The 20,661-nt window shown below is 40.6% G+C and overlaps 1 protein-coding gene across 1 annotated transcript in view; it reads left to right on the forward strand.

Annotated features, from left to right (window-relative positions):
• CMC1 (C-X9-C motif containing 1) overlaps nucleotides 1-15,292 on the forward strand; it is a 41,756-nt gene extending 26,464 nt beyond the window's left edge. The window contains exons 3-4 of the mRNA XM_061465006.1: nucleotides 13,638-13,728; nucleotides 15,029-15,292. Coding sequence (XP_061320990.1) covers nucleotides 13,638-13,728; nucleotides 15,029-15,143 — 206 coding nt within the window. The 3' untranslated portion in view covers nucleotides 15,144-15,292. The remainder of the gene's footprint in view (nucleotides 1-13,637; nucleotides 13,729-15,028) is intronic.
• Nucleotides 15,293-20,661: the final 5,369 nt, after the last annotated feature.

A 20,661-nucleotide genomic window follows, 5' to 3' on the forward strand; every position in this document is an offset into this window, starting at 1 on the left:
TTTTGGTACACTTCATCCGTTAAGTAACTGTGAAACTTCAGCAGTTGTTTTAAAACAGAATACTGCTTGGGGAATCTGTCCTCTTCACTCTTCAATCATATTGATGTAAATAATGGTTACTGACTGACCATAAACTTTTGAGAAACATTCATTGTTGGGCAGAGAACACTTAGTAGATTGCAAGCCCCATAAATAAGTGTTTGCAGTTCTGTAGAAGGAAGATGTTTAACAGAGCTGACAACTTTTGCTTTAGCTGATTTCTTCCAGCAGCCCAGTAATTCAGATGAATTGTTCCTGTTGTCTTCTCTTCTCTTGCTGTTTAAATATCAGTGCAGGAATTTTTTTTTTATTTTTTGCTGAAGTTAAATATGCTGGTTCCATTCTCTTCTAGATAACAACTTACATATTCCAACATGCATTTATGTACCTGAATTTAATTAGTATCCTATTACTGCTGCTGTTAATGAAAGGTAAGTTTCCATGGTGGATTTTTAAATGCAAAAATATGTTATTGTCTCTCTGGAAAACTGCTGGATTGGCATGACCACAGAATGAAGTTCTCTTCTAGACGATAACTAGTTGAGCTTAGGAAACAGTGCAACATTCCACAGGCAGCAGTTCTATTACTGCAACCTAGTTTGGGTTCCTGGTCTTACCCAAGGCTTGTAGTTCACAAGAGTTTATTAATTCTGAGGCATAAGCAGCAGTCTCAGTGCAGTGCTGTTTGTTCCAGAGCTGATGTTACTGACCTGCCTTGCCCTAGTGCTTGAGTTGCAATGACCTGACTCGCCTGAAAGCTAATTCAGCCGCTGTAAGAAGGAGGGGGAAGAGATCACCTCTATGAGTGTGTTAAAAGCACTTGAAGGTAATTTAGTGTTTGCATGACCATATTTCAGGTCTGCCTAGGTACATTTCACATAAAGGCTAAATTGAACCAATGTCTACAACAGCTTTATGTGAAGCAGGTAGAATTGCCTAGTTACTAATGTAATACAGTCAGTATCTTAAATTTGATTACAAAGTTGGTGTACTGAAATTCAGGTTCTGCCATGTGTTGTGGGCATCCATAAAGAGAGTGCAATAGTAATGAGTCGTTTATGTGTCCACGCTAACTGATTGCACTGTTAACTTTTTAACTTGGGCAAGTTTTGTACTAATGGTTCTCCAGCACTCGAGTCTGTAAGCCTTAGCTGAACTTGTGGCAAAAAGTCAGAATGATCAATTTATTTCAAGCAATCAGTGGGGTTGAATCTGAATAAGAAAGTGTCTAGTCATGCTCTTCTCCCTTCTGCAGTCTTTCAAAGCTCCAGTGGGGCAGCAGTTACTTCATACTGTTCTGCAGTGTTCAGAGAGGGGACCCTTGTGAGTGGAGCACTACCTTTGGAGACTTAGGTGGACTCCTTGAACTTCTCCTTTATGATTTTTTCTTAAGTCATGTAGGAGGGGGGAGACATTTCATCCCAGTTCTAGTCATCTGAAAGTTATGTCTAGTCTACACCAGTCGTCCTATTTAAATCTTAGGTGAGCCCTAACTGCATTCTGGAAGTAGCTTGCACTCTGTCTCTCAGTTTTGTGTCAAGGACAACAAGGTACTCCCAGGATCAGCTTTAGGTGAGACATGTAAATTTTGGGCAGCTAAAATTAGGTAAAGTGAATTCCACTGGTAGTCATTTTTAGTCTCTGTTAGCACATGTAAATGAGGGTAAGATCGTATCTGGAAGAGAGCTATCATGGTCACTATATAAGTGGCATTGCATTAGTATGCATAAAGCAAGGAGGACTATGTTACGAATTTTTGTTAGGGTATTTGAGTTCCTGCAGAAGCCATGTAGAAACCCTTGGGCTTTGTGAGCATTTGTGAAGGATTCCCTTGAGCTGTTTTCTTCCTGCCTATCTTGAGACACTTGAGAGTCCTGTGATTTGTTAGTGCCTCCTCTAATGTTAAACATCAGTGTGTCTGCAGGTCCTGTGAGCATGTGGACTGGCAGGTTACGAAGTGCCTTTCAACTCCCACCAAGATTGGGTGGAAAGCAGGGGCAAGGCAGTTGATGCCTGCTGCTTCATTGCAGACAAGGCTCAGTCAGATATTGGAGTTAGCAATTTTAAAATCTGGGGGGAACATTTGGAATTAAGTGAAGGTTTTTCACTTTCATGGCACAAATTACTTCCTGGTTGTCTGTTGTTTTATTTTCACCACTAGCAGCAGAGCTGGGCTTCAGTTGAAGACTGAAGAATAAATGAAGCTCTCTTCCATGGCTAATTTGACATCTTTTTTCCTGTTTCATCACTTTTCGTGTGTGTGTCCTCAAATACTTACATAAGGCTTAAATCATAGTATGTAGAGGAAAATAGGCAAATAATGCCAACAGTATAAACTTAAATCCCTAAATCTGAGACTTGCAACCAGCCTGCTATATAAGAAAACAGATGCCATGCAATAAATTAATACTAAGCTGAATAATAAACAAGATGTATTGTTAAAGGTCTTTAATGCAAAGAGCGTGATTTCAGACATTCATATGCTTGTTTTCTGTCTTTGTTTAAATGAGGCCCTTGCATATGTTTTCTTTATTGTTCTCTTTTGCACACATTTGAGCTTTGTTGGGTTGAGAACTCTGTCTCTGGGTCGGCAGTGGTGATTAGCTTACACTAAATAGGCAGCAGTAGTGTGATTTGATAATGAAAAGGATTCATTTCTTTTAAATGAGGAAAAAAAAGCCCAAGGTTGAAGGAAATAGTTTACATAATCTGTAAACCAGTTAAAAAGCTGAATATTTATGCAGGTTGAAATTGAAGCTGAGTTGCCCTCTAGGGGTTTTACATTAATACAGCATATGCTAGCTTTTGGGAGGATTGGGGTTTTGGTTTGGTTTTTTTTTTCAGAATAAAGGTGAGAGAAGTCTTTGGGAAAACTTCCATACTGACAGATCTGTGGTGGTGGAGGCATGTGTACATCTGCATTCAGTGGATAAAGCTCATTTAGTTCAGAACCCGGAAAATGGAGGGAACATTTTTAGCCAGGTTGTGTTCTTGTAATTAAAGTGTACCAATGTACTTGCTGTCATGCAGTCACAGCACTGAGAGGTCATAAGCTGGAAAAGATCCTTATGTAGAAGTCAGGATGCACTCCAAAGAGCTTTCAGTCCTAATCAGACGTGAGAGACCAAAAGTTAAGACAGTGATGTACTAGCTCTACTGAGAAGGCCACAGTAATGGCAGCATTAAGATCCTCAGTTTCTGCTGGTGTCTTTGCCACTGATGATGCTTTGAATTCTTAGTGTCCTCAGCTGTCACTGGGTCTTCTGTCACATCTTGCTTTACAGCAGCTTGAGCCCTGGCTGAATTTGTTAGAAGCAAACTTTGTTTCCTTCTTTAGAAAGCAGTTGACAATACCAGAGCAGTTCTCTTGTGTTTGGGTAGCATACGATATTTTGTACGAAGTATCATATACATATATATTTTTTCCTCATCTAAACTTTTAATGTCTCCGCTGCCAATATTTTTTTAGCAGATGCATGCTAATACTTGTTCATATATGTATTATATATATATATATATATATACCCCCTTGCTTGAAGAATCACTAAATATTTTTTTTTAAAGAGCAGGGGTTTTTTTTCTAAATATGGAAACCACATTTAAGTGTTTATTTTTGCTGTTTCTTTTATAACAGTGTTGAGACTGTATTACTCTCAAATCTTTTTGTATCAGAAACAAGATACTTGGAGCAGGCAGAGTAGATGTACTTAAACAAGCACCTGCTGCCAAGCTTGAGTACCTGTGTACATGTCCTCAGTACATGTAGAAGTACAGCTTGAGGAACACAGTATAGTCAGCTGTTAGAAGTTAGAACGCTGTCCCCAAGGCTTTGTTACACCAAACTAGGTCTGGATTTGTCCCAGGGAAGTCTTTGGCATTACACAGATTTTTATGCTATTTGTCCATTAAGCTTTACACTGAAGAACAGTTCTTCCTCTTTGAGGGACTTTCATAGCTGCTAGTTCCTGGTGGATTTTGGTTTGCGTTGTGGATTTGTCAGAGGCTTGTTTGTAAACCCTCTGTCAACAAGTATTTAATTGAACAGTCATCAAAATTAGAACCTTTGCTTTGGAGAAATGGCCTCATTTCTTCATTGCTCTATTGAATCAGGTCTATTATTACACCCCCTTATACAGGTATAATGCTTTGGCCTGGTACTGTTTGGTTCCAACAGGTAGTAGCATAACAGAAGCATCCCTTGGTTGTATCTGCTGTATGCTTGGGCATGACATCAGGGTTCAGCCTGATGCTTCCTTGTCAAAACCAGTGACTTTATCAGCAGAGCTGTATGTCTTCAGTTCTGCCTTCTCCCTTCTCTGATGATTGATGTCTATGCCCAATGTGCTGGTCAGAGAATGATTCATGGGAGCAATGCATCAGAACAGAAGACGTGGCAGGTTAGAGGAGAGGGGGTTGATCATTTTTAGGACTTCGTTCTCCTCCCTTCTAGAAGCAACAGCTGATTGCTCTCTTTAGGCAAGCTTTTGATCCACAACAGAACTGCTCCAAGTAAGGTTTTATGTAATAAGCTGCCAGTCTTGCATTGTTCTAAATAGCCTTGTCATTATCTCTTCGGTTTAATGTCTATGAGAAGGTCTGAAATTTTGATCCTATTCTGTATGCCCCATCCCACTGCCACTCCCCATCTGGATCCCTGAAGACAGTTTCACTTTTGCTTAGAGGATGTTCAGAGGAGAGAGAACTACTGCTGCTACTTCCAACTTCGGTATTGGAACTTGGAGTTAAAATCATCCTTTTGGAAATACGGTAAATTGAACTGAGGGGGGAAAAGCTATCCCTGAAGCAGCACACTGTGAGAGCTGGTGTGGTGGAATATTTGTGTAATTGCCTCGTCAAGAGGTCCGTAAATGACCTGCTCTATCTCCACCGTGTGGCAGAAGGAGGTTATTGCTATTTCTGCCATTCTGTCTCTTATAAACCGCTTTTTTTCTCTTCAGCTTTGGAGTTCAGCTGAGGAGTCAGTCACTGTGGGACACAGGGAGGGGGATGTTGTTTCTTTTGATCATCTGTTATGCTAACTTCTCACTGTCCTTGAGTGGCTCTGCAGGTCCCAGAGGAGGCGGGAGGATGCACAGCGGCGAGGGTTCTCTGTGCAGCTCAAGTTGGATGCACTTTTTTATATAAAAGCAGGCAGTGACAGACAGTAGCCATGGGGGAACTTGCATTTGTTCCAGTTCTGCCTCTTCCAGCACCCAGTACAGTAATGCTTGATGTCAGGGATACTTACTGCAGGGTGGGAGGAAAATGAAATCAAGGCAGCTATAAAGGAAGCAGTTCTTTAGGAATAGTGCAGTTCAACTAGGTGGCTGTGCTCACTGGGCATGCTTTACCTGAAACCTTACATAGAAGGCAGTGCTTGTACTTGACCAGAACATTCCTAAATCAAGTATCTTCAGTAGACAAATCATGATCTACCCAAGGAAACTTTCGCAGCAATGTGCTTACTTTGCTTAAAAAGACATTATTTTTTCTTCATAATTTCAGTGGGAAGAAAAGGAGCTCTGCTTTTCTTAACAAATCTATTTGGCTAACCCAGCACATTTTCATCTTTGAGCACCTAAACCTGCCCTGCCTGACAAAGTACAGTCACTGTAAAGCCTTATACATAATAGTTATGCCTTTGCTATTTCTCTTCTGGCTTCTGACAACATAACCCTCCTTGTACTGCTGTGCTGAGTGTTGTGCTTAGTCAGAGGCAGGCGGTTTTGTCCCTTAGCCCTGAAAGAGCTGGAACTTGCTTCATAAATGTGACAGTGTACTGTATTTCTGTGTGTTGGGGCAAAAAAAAGTAAGTGTGTGTATGTGCATATATTTATAAAGATGTGTGTATACACGTGCATACAAGTCTGGAAATCCAGGATGTGAGATCAGATCAGGTCAAGCTCATGCCCTCCACAGTAAAGCTAACAGACAGATAGTCCTCAGCATCATCTGTGCCAAAGCTCTGTTTGCTGTTGAAGTCCAAGTTCTGTCAAAATTCTGTGACTAAATGCATATTACTACAAATAATGCCTACCATAGCATTTCATCGGGAAAGGATCATCTGATATTTTAAGGTGTACATTTTTTAAGAAACATCTTTCCCAGCTCTGTATTACTTGGGAAAACACTTCCCCAGTCAAAGCGGATTGTGTGCCTTTGGAATCTTTATCAGACTGAAAACAAAGATTAATCTTTCGAAGCCTCACCCCCAAAAGTCACTTGCCTCAGATCTCATGTGTGCAGCACGAATACAGAAACAGAGAATGAGGAGAGGTGACCTGTCCCTGCCCAAGCAGCAGAACTAGGAGCTGAGAAGCACCTTGAGGTTGCATGTGTGTGTCTGTTAATTACTTTACTCTGCTCCATGATCCTGCCGGGCACTGAAGTGAGACTGACCGGCCTGTAGTTCCCTGAGTCTTCCTTTGTTTCCCTTTTTAAAAATGGAGGTTACATTTCCCCCTTTCCACTAAGCAGGAGCTTTCCTGCATTTCTCAAATACGGTAATGGCTTGGCAACTTCATCCACCAGTTCCCTCAAGACCTGAAGATGCACCTCGGCACGTCCCATGGACTTGTGCACTTTCAGGTTCCTTAAATGATTTCAAACCTTATGTTTTCCTGCAGTGGATAGTTCTGCATTCTTCCAGTAACTGCCTTTGCCTTATGTGGCTTGGGCAGTATGGCTGGAGCTCTTGTTGGTGAAGACTGAGGCTAAAAACTCATTGAGTACCTCGGCCTTCTCTATGTCTACAAGCAGCTGAGCAGCAACTTCTGTTTTGAACTGAGTGATGCTGGAGAATCCGTACATGCCTTACAGGAGTGTTCAAAACTGGTATGATACTGTGGTTTCTAAAAAAAACCAACAAACACCACAAATAAAGAAAAAAAAAAAACCAACTTATTTTTTCCTGTGACTTTTGAAATCAAGTTTAAATAAGCCGTTGGTTTCCTGTATTCATTTGGAAAGCCCCTTCTCAGCTGTAATGTCAGAAAATAAATGTTCTTGCCAGGTGTGGGCAGTTGACCAAACCCAGAGACATGTAATATCTGTGCATTTTAGATTTGAAAACTTTGAAGACTTGCTTCCAAGTGGCATTTACAGAGCCAGTACCTGGATAGTTCTGAAAACAAAAACCAGCCCCCAAACATTTTTGACCTGTGCAGTGCCTTTCCTCCCCGCTGCTTTGGCCTGTTCCACATCCAGCGGAGGGATACTTGGAGGCCAATTAATTTTTGCAGCCGGATTTTGAAAGCTTGCTAATGAAAAAGGCATCCATGGTATGACACAGATAACCACAACTGCAGTAGGTGGGACTTCAGCAGGACTTAAACTGAAGAGGCTGACAGGTGCTGGGGATATTCAGGCTAGCATGTGCCTTTGGTATTGGGCTGGTTTTTAATCTCTTTCTTCCTCTTCTTCTCTTGGAGGCTCGTCAGATAAGACCCATTGTGGAAGGGTTTTGAGAGGCAGGTGAGAACTTTATGCTTCAAGGTATAAGCCAAGCTCATAGTTGGTAGGGGTTAGGAAGAAAATGTTCTTCTGTAACGTAGACTTTCTGGCACCTCTTTCTGAAGCAGCTATTACTTGCTTCTGAGAAAGATGGTACACAGGACAAACGGGCCCTTGGTCCAATTCCATGTGTTAGTTTGCCATCTGTATATGTCCTCTAAAGCAAAGCGTTCAGATTTCTTTCTAGGATATAACTTGTATTCTTTACCCCAAGGAAATGTGTTTATAGAAACAGTTCTTGGGTTTTGTGGATACATTCTTCCTCTGCAGATCACAGTTATGCTATCTGGGCAAGGGGTAATGGCTTGAAACTTAAAAAGGATAGATGTAGATTAGATATAAGGAAGAAATTCTTCACTGTAAGGGTCTACTGTCCTGGGGTTCAGTGCTGAGTGCACCCTGGAAAAGGTTGCATAGGAGAGATCTTTAACACAGTGAATATCCCTTTCCTGAAATTCCTGGAATTGTCCGTCCTCCCCAGTCCTGTGTTGTGTGCTACTGCATATTGATCATCTGCCCCAGGACAGATACAGGTGCCCTCAGCAGTATGTTGGAGCTACAGAAGCTGAAATGTAGCAGCTTTTTTGGGGTGGTGATGGGCAGGAAAAGGGAAAGTATATGATTATTTTTATGTTATAGCAAATGAATACTTGTGGAGACAAAGTGTTTGATCTGATAACAGAAGTTAATTTCAAAGAATCAAGGTTATTTTATGTCAATTTTTTTCTTTGCCCTATATAAGATGCATTGAATTATTTCATGCTATCTCCCTCTATTCAAATTAATCTGTCTTATATATATTGTTCCTCAAATTAGAATAATTCTTTAATCAGCTGTTATGCATGCCATAGTAGACTAGAATAGGAAAGCTATTCCTGGCTTACTGACTATGCATGTATTTTATTTGTTATTGTAATTTAAAAGTAAAATCAGAAATATTGATTTCTACTTGACTGGAGAGATGATTTAGTTTGAATATCAGACTGATCTTAATCAGGTGAGAATTAATTGAGTTGGAGGTATTAGATATTCAGTGATGTTAACTGAACCATGAGCAATCTACAGAGAAGCTTTCTTTTGTACTGTGTTAGAAATATCAAATAGCTCGCACTCTACAATGTAAAACAAGCTTTTCATGTGCACCCTACTACTTCCTCTGGCTCATTAAATTCACCAGTGATCTGTTCTGTGCATACTGAGTAACTGCGAAGTAACAAGCTAGTAAATCACAATTTAATACCAAAATAAAAAGAGGAACAACTTCACCATTGAATATTGCTCATAATGTTCTGTATCACTTTAATATTTATATACATCTAACACATGTAGATCTAAAAATCTTGTACTTGCTTACATTTTAAGGAGAACTGTTTCCTCCTCCTTCCACCATCACCCCCCCCAAGTCCCCAGTGTTACTGGGGCATCTTTTCTCCACCAAATGGCAGAGCTCAAGGAATTACCTAAATGTTGGACAGAACTATTTCCCTTTCTGTTTAAAGGCAAAAAGCCACCTCAGGAATAGAGCACAAGCCTGGTCCGGATCACGATACAAGCTTTTTTTTTATTTTAAGAGTGTGATAGCAGTATCATAAGTGTTGAGAAAATATAAATGGTGAGATAACACCTCTGTAGGACTTTCTCTTAAGTAGTAAAATTGTAAAGTCTTTAAATAAACTGGAGCCAGACCTGAGAGGATCAATTTATCTTGATAATGGGGAATATTTCATTTGTTTTGTGTACAAGGACATCTGCAAAATAGATACATAGTTATGATTGGTAAAGCTACAGTTCTAATATTATAATTGCACAGCACTTTGTGACAGGAATCAGTATGAAACTGCCAAGTATTGTTGTAATCTGAACCTGTAAAAAATGAACTTCAGAAATAGTCTTTGTACTGCCTACAGTTCATACACTGAAAAGAATAACAAGGACCCCTTGGCACTATTCTATCAACACAGTTCCTGTGCAGCTGGTTGTCAGTACCAAACACTTTCGTTCTTCTCTTGCTTTGCACATGGAGAGACCTTTGTGTTTGCAGAAAGAGATAGTGAAGTATCTTTTAAGTATTTAGAGTAAAAGATTAGTTTTAAAAATCCCCTACAAACACAATCTGAGACCAACCTACCTCTGCTTGGGGTGGAGGGAGGTTGTAGGCTGTGTAGTGTTTTAAATATGGTGCCTTGGTTTTGTTGTCCACTGTTTGTAGGTTTCAGATACTGAGGTTAGGAGTGTTAAATTTAACCTTGTCTTCTTTAGTGGCTTGGAAGAAAATCATTATCTTTGTGCAGCAGAGATGTGGCTCTGTGTTATGCCAGATGTTGGTTTGTCCCTTTGAGTCAAAGCCCTACAAGTTTTTATTTTCATCATATAAGAATAAATACTTCTCGAACCTCTATGTTCTGAGATGAAAACGAGTAGTACCGTAGCTTTTTATATTCTTGTCTTTAAATTAAGAAGTGTTATGTACCAGGTCATCTGTTGGTGGACACCCTCCATACCATGCAACTTTGCTGTAACTAACTTTCTGGTAATGTATTTGATCTTGTAAAAACTGATAATCAACACTTTAGTGTGCTGATTACTGCACGTCTCTCTGACTGCTTGCATAGGCAGGGGAAATCAACTGTCGAGTCTTCATTCTGAGATAAATGAACTGCTGCCCAGTTTCACTTCAGTTTCCATCTGCTTCCCATATTGTCCTGTAGTAAAGTCATAAAACAGAGTTGAGGGAAAAGGCTATTAAAAGCCCTAAAGAAAAACATCCTTCTTAGATACTGATTATATTTCAGCAGAGATTTATGTAAAGATCTTGGTGAACAGTTCTTTACTGTGTCAACCTTCTAGCTAATTATCAAAGAAGCTCTAATAAGAGAATACTCTGTAACTTAAAGCAATTCTTAATCAACCATCAAACATGCTAATTAATAATCTGACATTCAAAAATAATTCTTGATACCTCCAACATGATTTCTGTAATTCTGTATCTGAACAAAATTATACAAAATCTCTGAATAGGATTTTTATAAAAAATAATGATGCATTTCCAGACAGTGTCAGAAATAATTTTAGAAGGCTTTTAAAAGCTCTTTCTTCCCTTTTAAAGGCTCTGTGACCCTGCATGTGCCAGGATCTATAAAAGCAGCTGAGTTTCTCCATGTTCTCCATGTCCTGCTTTCTCAAGGACGTAAGTTGAGATGGAGAGACCCAGTGAAATACAGCTTTTGCATCCTGGGCCATTGGGGATCTAGAGGTGCCAAGGACCAAAGTGAGCAGCTTCCCAGAGCTGCTCAGGGCCTGAGGTGCTCCCTGCTGAAGAGTCAGTCCATGGAGGGGTCACTTGTCACTGACTCAGCCACAAAGCTGTCACTGTCCCTGAAAATCATAGGAGCAAAGTGGTCTTCCCTCCGTAGAAAAATCACTTACATATGCTTTATATGTGAAAACTGGCAAAGCTGAACTGCTCTATGTTCAAATACGGTTGTTCAGCTTCTGTTCAGTTGAAAACAGACCTTGGTCTTGGCAAAGATACTGTCTGGCCATACGTACTTGCTTGATTTAGAGAAGGTACTAAATAGCTAGCTTGCTTCAGCAGGTAGAATCTCTCTGTGTGGCTGTAATGCTGTGAAAATAAGGAGACTTAAAATGGTCAGCAACTGTGCCCAAAACTTTGGGAATTGCCTTGCAGCAGACGCACAAAGCTTTGTTTGAGAGAGAGAGAGAGGAATAAGATGAAACCTGGCCTCGAATCAGCAATGAACTGGTCAGTGAACTATTTCTGAGCTGCAGCCTTGAGAAGAGCCCTTTGCTCAGTGTGCATCCCCTTAAACACAGCCTGTGGTGTGGCGAGGAGCCTGTGGGGCTAACCTGTGTCAGATAGGATGTCACGAGAGAGGGGTCCGTGGCCAGTTTCCGTGGTAACTGGTAGGCACCTGCAGCTTGCTGACGCAGTACTGGATCTGGCCCTATCTGTGCACAGAGCACTTGGTGATGGACATATGTGGCTGTCCTGGCAAAGCCTCATCAGGGTTCATTTTGTGAAGGATGAGCTTTTTTTTTTTCCCTTTCTGACAAGGCGTTTTCGCTTGTGTTGAGCTCTGTCTCTCCTTTTATTCAGCTTTTATTTGTAAATAGTGGGGATAACTTTGATCGTTTGTTTGAAACATTTCTTTCTGCAGTGAGTTTGCAGACTGGCCTAAATTTATGTCTGATTTCACTGATGCCTAAGGTTTTGTTTCAGTAGCTTGCTGCTTGCAAGGAGAAAGCAGACATGGTCTTGTATAGTCATGGAAAGCCATTTGCTAAAGATTAGAGGATGTAGAAGATTTCTAAAAGATGCATTGTGCGCTGAAAGAGCAGCTACTCTCTGTATCATGTTGTGGTGTATCATGAAGGAGGTTGGTTTGAGTGTTTGAGGGTTCCTGAGTGTTCCAACCACTGCTCAGAGCTGCTGAAGTGTTAAACTACAGTGGGGTTGTATCATATCCTCCGTATCTGCTCCGTTTGTGGTGTCTTGCTGTGTACCCTAAAGCTTTGTGCAGGTACTGCTTGAGTGAGAAATGAGTGGTGATTGTAAAGATTACAGAGATAGAGATTAATTCTTGGTTTGAGATTATATCTGGAACTATTGTGCACTTTTTGTGAGATTGTTCTCCAAACCAGTAGTTCTAACACTCTTTGTGCTGCTTAGCAGTGAGATGTTTTTCATGAAAGGGTTGTGAGGCAAGACAACCTAATTAAAAACAAACCAACATTCTCCAGCATGTTTATGGTAAACATTTATAACTAAACCTGTCTTATACCCCACTCCTTACATGACTGCCAGAGAGATTTTAAAGTGCTGGAAGAGAGGAGAGCAGGATAATCAGGTTTTGTGTGCTCATATGAGGATGCCTAGTATCCTTTAACCTGCTCCTATTCTTCCTCTCTGTTGTTAAGTGTCAGTAAGGTTAAAGCTAGAGAGCTGGAAGCAGTTTTATCACTTCAGGGCAGTGCTTGGCCACATACTGCAAGCAGGGCCTCCTGAAGCCATGGGATGTTTGCAATTGCAGTTCGGGTTTTGTTCTCGGGAAATTGCGCCTTCAGCCAGTGAGACTGGTGAGCGAACGAGTGAGAGGGACCTCCTGCTGGCGTTTCTGACTTCACAGCATCCTGAAGGGATGATTAGTACAAACCAGCACAGCACTTAAACAAGTGCCTGTAGAGAACAGAAATCAAACTGGTCACTATGCAAACCATGAGCGTTTAAAGGCTTCTGAGGTTTTCTCCAGGGAAAACAAAGGACATTTTGAGAAATGTGATCAGAGGTATGATTTTTTTTTTTTTTAAAGATGCTGATGTAGGGACATTCAATGTCAACAGTCCAGGAAAGAACAGAAGAAATGTCAGATTCACCTTTAAAAGCCAAAGAAACATTTTGATAACCTGATAACACATTTCTTGTATTGTTCAGAGTAAACTTCGGGTAGCCAGAAGTATCCTCAAAGTGTGCATGTGGATTTGGATGACTTGAGGTCTAAAGCTAAAACACATACCAAACAAAATCCTGGAAACTAAGTGGGGTTGTTAATGCATACCTTTGAGCATAGGTCACAGTGTCTTCCCAACTGGTAATCAGCTGCTTAATTTAAACTCATTTTTTGCATACTTCAGTTGTACATTTTCAGGTAGCACATAGTGGTGTTAGGTGAGGTGCTGTGTTGAAGCACGTTTTAAGTGTTCCTAAGTAATGTTTGAGGTAGATAAGACATCAGTTCTTTGCAGAGTTTTGCACATATGTAACTTTGACTGCAGGACACTTAAAACTGTCATCAGCACTTTTAGCAAATGATACTTCCAGTTGTAAACTGTTTTAGCAAAATCCCAATACAGCCAAGGACAAGCAGGTGACCCTCACCTAGGGGTTGTGTGAAGCTTCCTCCTTAGTGTGAGGAAGTGTGTGGATCGCTTCCTCCTTAGTGTTTTAGGAGTAGCGTCCAGGATACAAGAAGGTGGATTTTTATATGGGAGAGTACACACACAGGTGGAGTTCTTTACCAGTGTCATTTCCTAACTTGGTGAGTTTTGGTTTTCTTTTCTTTCCCTAGCATTTACTAAGTGCTGTCAAGAAACTGGTTTTCTGATGGTGGTGAAGTGTCGGCAGGAGAACACGGCACTGAAAGACTGTCTGGTTGGCTAGTAAGTACCTCATGAGGTTTTGTTCTCTTTTGTTGTTGCTGCCTGGCCTATACTGATCTAGAAATGAGTAGAAATCTTAAGTCTTCTCTGAAGGGTTATGTGGGATTAGTGACTTCAGTGTATTTTCTGAAGATTGTATCTTTGCTTCATTATAAACTGTGAAGGTCAGGGCCCTAACTGACAGAGTTGCATTGCCTTAATAAAGCTGCCCTATGGCTATAAAGCATCCTCTTGATTTAAATGGTGATGGGTATGGATTTCCTTGATTTAAATGCTGACAGACACAAGATTCTCAGCCCAGATGACACACAGCACTGTGCTGACTGTGCTGCGTTACCTGTGTGGGATAAGTTTGTTTGGATTTTGCTTCTTGAACAGTTCAGTTTAGTCACTGTCCTGAAAATGCCCTGCTGTTGTGAAAAGCACTTGCAGCAGCAGCGGGGAAATTGTTACATACCAAAGAGGGCAACTTGATGCTGTGATGGATTGAAACGTCTCTTTCCAGAGTCCTAATTTATCCCCAGTGCTGGGAGGCTGGCATGTGGGATCCTTGAATTTCCCAGGGAGAGGGTGGGGGGAAGGAAAGGTCTTGGTTTGGGGTTTGGTGGAATGTGTGTCCTGCCCTGTTAAACCAGAGGTTAAGATTAAATGGCTTTGAACTAGTGACAGGTATCCTCAAGTGTTTGGGAACTGATGAAGAAACTCAAGCAGCTAGGCGAGAGTTCAGGCCTGACTGCAGTGAGAACTTAAGAATTAATTCGGTTTTAAAATCCGAAACAACAGCACCCAACCAAAATACCATTGAAAAAAAATGCTTACTGCTTGGATAACTCTACTTGAAATCAAAGCTGTGAGAAAAAATGAATCGAGTTTAATGGTCAAGGAGCTACAAACAGCTACATGCTGTTCAAGATATACACTTGAACCTGTTCCCAGTAGTTGCTCGGGTGCATGGCAAATGTCAGTGTTCTGCAGCAGATTAATGTGCTGCAGAAGGTAAATGCAAGTAATACATTACTTCCCTGAACTGAAATGCCAACTGTCTTCCCCTTTTTCTACCTTTCCTCTTCATGGCTTCACTGTAGAGGCTTAAAAAGGATTATGATGTCGTGAGAGAGAATGCAGTATCTCAGTATTTAGAGTTTACAAAGGTAACCTTAACGCCTAGGTGCGGTATTTTATCACTGCAGTTAGGCCAGTTTCCTTCGGGTGTGAGAGGAAGATCAGTTCCGAATGTTATTCATACAGTATCTGTTCCATATTCCAAGATGAAAACCAGCATTATGTATTTGTCTTGTAGCTATTCTGATCCATTATTCTATGAAGAATGCAAAACAGAGTATTTGAAGCAGAGAGAAGAATACAGAGCAACTGGAATTAAGAAAAAAAGGCAGAAGGTCACTTCAAATGTGTAGTTAAAACTCAAAAATTAACTTTTCAAATTTTAGATCCAACTTTGATTTAAAAGGGACTTAAGTCATCTGTACCCTCTGTGTGGAATTTAACTGAAATACACAAAATGAGATGAATGGAGAATAAAGTGATCTTTGAGCTTAAAAGTCAATATTTTAATTCCCTGTAATGAAATCCTTAAGGCAAGCTGTCACAGCTTGCAGGGAACTTGCAGCACTCTGTTCATCTGCCTGGACTCGAGGCTTTGTTACTCATTTACAAATGGCTGTTGGGAATTTGAAGCCTGTGTTTAGTTCTGTGTGGCCAGCTATGCTACAGCAAAACCTCAGGGTGAATAACTGAAGTTGTATTAACTGATCACTAATTGGGTATGCATTAAAATTGGTCTGTTTGTCATGTGAAACTGAGGGTGTATGACAATGCTCTTACTAGAAGAGAAAGGTGGCAAACGCAGAAAAGCCTCTTGTACCAGTTTGATTCATCTTTTTCATGAAAATTGTGAACCATACAAGAACCTGACAGCACTTTTGCCTACACTGTGACTCATTTTTAAGACCACTGTGTCAGAAGAGCTGCCTGTCCTATGCCTATGTGCAGCCCAGAATGACTGTTGTGACACTAGAGGGAAAAGTCTGCCTGACCTAAACCTTCCCCAGGAAGGGAGAAGGCAAATCACCAAGAGCAGCATCTTCCCCTGCTTTCCTCTTTCACAATGAAGATGGATTGTTTAAGCTTCCACACTTCAGGAGTGGGCGCGTGACCACATTTGCAAAATTATTATGGGTAAAGGTGAGTAAGCAACTAACCCAAGTGTGTAAGATGCAGGTTGCTTCTTGCAGAAACTAAATAGGGACTTAAAAATCCCTACAAATAGGGACTTGCATAACAAAGGATCTTCTTTATACTGGTACTTGAAGCTGCTGAATTGTAGAACTCTCAAATGCATAAATGGATTCACTAGTCTCTAAAACTTTTTATTATATATATTATCAGCACTGATAAGCTCTGAAGTTGCATGTGCTGAATTATGGTGTCAGCCCTTTGTTTCTCTTTACCTACACTGTGTAAGGAAGAACTGGGTTATTGCAGCTTCTCCTGTGTGTACCGTGGCACACACAGAGCTGGACTTTGCTCCTGGCTCTGGGATCAGCTTCTCTGTAACAAACTCATGGCCTTAATGCAATGTTTCCTAGTGTCAAATTCCTCACTTCACACCTTTCACTTCCTTAATGTCTTGTGCCATATCCTGTATTTTAATTGCATTTACATCTTAAAGTTCAAATGAAAGAATGAGTACTGTGAGGTGACAAACTCATACTAGTAAATTGCTTTCAGTTTTGTTTTTGTCCTGGCTGCAACCTCTCCTTGCTACTGGGGTTAACAGGAACCAGCCCTAGATTCTAGTCAATGTAAGAAACATCAGTAGTAAGGTCTTACAACTGTAAGAGTGATTTGACTCCCAGCAGTCTTGCAGGGTGTGTGTCTCAGATTGTGCAGCGCAGGAGCACCGTTGTAGTGCTTCGGAGAACTGGGCAAGCACCCCAGACACCCATGGATTTCACTTCTGTACTCTTCCAGCATATTAAAGCTCTCTTCAAACTCCTGAGACAAGCCCCCTACAAATGCAAGACCTAAAAGGCAGGAGGAAAAAGGTGCCATATACTTATTTAAAAGGTTTGCCCAAATGAAAACTCAAGAGGAAAAATGAGTGGCAATTTGTAATGCACAGGGGTTTCAAAGTGGCGTGGTACTCCCTACAACTGTGGTCTGAGATACCACAGACGATTAATGTCAGCTAGAAACCCCCTCTGCCTCATATTTAGTACAGCCATACTCCCCCTCAAGTAATTCCTGTGATGTCTGTTTACTTTGCTGGTCCAAAAACAGTCAAATACAGTTGAAAAATAGGCGTTCCATCTAGTTAAAAGTCAGTAACAACGTCTGGTTATTTGTTTCATACTTCTCCCCTGTATCAAACATGTATACACGAACACTTGCATTTTCCCACTTTATTACTGTATCTTGATGCTTGAACCACATTGTCTCTTCCAGCTTAAGACATAATGAAAGGAATTGTGATGGACACTGACCTCAGTTCACATCACATTTACCACAGCAGATTTTTAACTGGTTCAAATGCAACTCAGCTGAAGTTAGGGTTTATGCCAGTAATAGAATATTTTTTTCCACTGTCCTATGTTGATACAATTGCAAGTAGCTCACTGCTCCACCTAAAGAAAGGGGCAAAAGCCCAACCCCTAAAAAATAACCTCAACAATACCAAAAAACAACCAAAGAAACCCAAACCCCACATGCCTTTTGTATCCAAACTACACAAAGCGAGAGGGAAACATCTTACCACTCTGCGCCCAGTGTTCTTCCCAGAGGCTGGGCTGAAGATCAGAAGAGAATGCAGGTGAGTCTTTTCACTCTTCCTTCACTAGGTCATAACATCAGTACTAACACTCGTGTCTGAGCACAGGAGTCTCAAAGTCTGCTGCAAGCTGACTTGGAAATAACATTAATCTGCTTCACATCACTAGTGTAGTTCATATTGTACTGACGTGGACCTTTGTTACATCACTTGGTGTTGTCTTACTGTAACTTAACTCCAACTGTGTGTATCACACTGCTTTCCTCTTTTTCCAGCTGTAAAATTTGACGGCGCATCACAGCTAATTTTGGAGTTTGCTTTTTTCAGTACTCTTAGTTCACAGAAACTCATCAGTTGTAAACCTGCAAAACCAGCAGGGACACTGAAAATGATGAGATTTTTTAAAACATTTTAAATGAATCGAACAGTGGAAGTTTACATACAAGTCATTGGGTTAGTCCAGCTCACCAAATACGTATTCGTCAGCTCACTGTATGCTCACTTAAACATGTAAAGCAACAATTCCCTCTTGCCCCCAAAGTTGTATTGGGTTTCTGTTAAATGGAATTTAACTGGTGGTGCTTTCTTAAATTAAGAATTGTCAGATCAGTGCAGGGAGAAGTTTTAAACTGTTTTGCATTCAAGTTAATGGATTGTGGGCATCATTTAATGTATTTGAGTTTGGTCTGTCCTTAATGTAATTTCATGGGTTTACATAACAAATGCACTTGTGCGCACAAATCACCAGAACTCCTTTACTACAGCTACTTCTGCATGTAATCTGCTGTCATTGTGATGAAAAGATTTCACTTCTGAAAATGAAAAGAGCCGTGTAAGCCACTAGTGGCTTGGATTTTAATGACTTTTCCATCCTGAGTCAGAATTTGATTGTATGCTTCAGCCCAACAGATGCTTCAGCAGCCAGCTAGCTCCCAAGTGACCTCAAACCTGGGGACTTCCTTTTCAATTGTTACAGCTTGGCTACAGCAATGAGTGATTGGATTGGAAATGCTGCCTACACCAAGCTCACCATCAGCCTGCCCTCCTCGCTCCAGCAGCAGCACTTCTGAAGTCCCTTCTCAGCAAACATTGCAGCTCCCTCCTCCATCACAGGAAGCAGCACAGAAGATAAACCGAGTCAAAGGCAAAACAAATTCTCAGACACTGCACACAGAAGCTTAAAATTAAGTTTCCTTATCACACAGGCTGACCAGGAGACTTTAGACACAAGTAGTCAAACCAGAGGCACACGCTGTAGCTTAAGGTAACTGAAGTCCTTCAACTTTCAGTATCCAGCTTTTCCCAGAATAGATTGAAGCAGTCTACAGGGGATGTTTGGTTTTTTTTTTTCCTGAATGGAAGAGGATGAACCTCAACTGTAATTGCTTGTATTTGGAATTACATTTATACACAACCAAGAAACTGAGTAAAAACTTTTGGGTCAGGTATGGAAAGGAGACTTGTAGTGAAACCAATTTCAAACAAAAATAAATTTATTTCAAATCTTACACAGTAGAATTCCTTCATTGCACAAATCTAATTATTAATCAATCATGTTGATGGCTGTTGGATAATACATAATAAAACTCCTCTGTAATGTTGAGGTGGGGAACCCCAAAAGTAAACTACGTGAGAACTAGATACCTTAGAGCTTTATGCAGCCACATAAGAAATGGTTTCTGCTGCTTTGTTATTACACAGGTAGTTGGTTCTATCAGGTGAAGCCTAGTGACTTGGATTTGTTTTATGCATATTGGGTTTTGTTCTATTGCTTTCCAAGAGATTGTACTCCCCTGAGTCAGCTGTGTTCATTGGTCAGAATAAATTCCAGCATGACACCATTTCCATTAATCGCAGACAAGCCAGTAGACATGAGCAAGATAACAGAAAGATAAAAACAATATCTGGTGAATGAGAAACATGATTTATGTATGCTGCACACTAATATAGTAGAAGGTACCTAGAAGGCATTTTTTCACCTTTGAGAGACAAACTGAAAGAGAAGATGATGGGCTTCATATGAAGTACTTTGTTCACAGGGAAGAAAGCATCTGGAACCACACAGGCCATGTAGCACCTCAGTGACACTTTTACAGCCCATCATTACTATGGCTGTGCTGCAGTCGTAGCTTACCTGTGCATCTGCAGACAATTTAAAGATAATTTGCTACTAAATAGCTGTGACATTAATTTTTATTACACTGATCTTAAGCTGGACCTGTGCGTTGAATACTTCACCCAGCCAACCACACATCTGTAAATAACACACTGAGCATGAAGTATCTTCCCGCCCAGTGCAAGCTCAGCATCATGGATCTAATACAAACGCATTGAGCGGTCAGGACATTTCACTTCACCATGCTGTAATAAGCCAGATATGAAGCAGAACAGGTTTCTTTTTTAAAAAAAGGCATAAATTCTATTTGCCTGAAAATAGCTCTTGGCCTCGGGAGGAGAAAAAGAACATCAGTATTTAGACACCCATAATGTCTAAGTAGGCAGTTTCAATTCATGTAACTCTAGTTCTCAGTGGCATACTAAAGATGATACCACAAAGATACTTACTGTGTATTTGAACAACACTGCAACACCTACTTAAATTAAGGCTTTGTTTCTTTAATAAAAACCAAGTTAGTAGCCTTCACCACCACACAAAGTCCTGGTTCCGGTGCTGTGTAAAGGAGGCACAATAAGGATGACTGCACCACGAACAAGGTGGTTCTGTGGCAGGCACCTGGTGTGCAGAATTCCTACAGCCCAAACGAAGGGACATGGGATGAAAAGCAGGAGTCGGTGTGCAGCAGTGCTACCTACAATCCTTTGTAATTCACAATAAAGCCCCAAATGGTACAGTCTAAACAGAACAGCCTAGGAGTGGTTTTAATCTTGTCACTGATATAAAATCAAGATGTGAAGAAGAAAATCTCACCTTTCTTGGTTAAAAATTACACAAAAATGCATTTCTAAACCAGAGAAAACAGGAAGTGAACTGAAGGAGGAGGGAGAGAAAATCCAATTCTCATTTTATATCTTACTCTGGAAAATAAAACCACTGTCAAAAAATCAGCTCAGAGCTGCCACAAGATTAACACAGGATACCAAATATTTTCTTGGTGACATACAAACAGCAAACAAGTACAGAACTA

This window comes from Pezoporus flaviventris, unplaced genomic scaffold (assembly GCF_033815535.1).
Source record: "Pezoporus flaviventris isolate CSIRO_AGI_PZ_B2104156 unplaced genomic scaffold, CSIRO_AGI_Pfla_v1 ptg000037l, whole genome shotgun sequence".
In the NCBI taxonomy this organism is placed as follows: domain Eukaryota; kingdom Metazoa; phylum Chordata; class Aves; order Psittaciformes; family Psittacidae; genus Pezoporus; species Pezoporus flaviventris.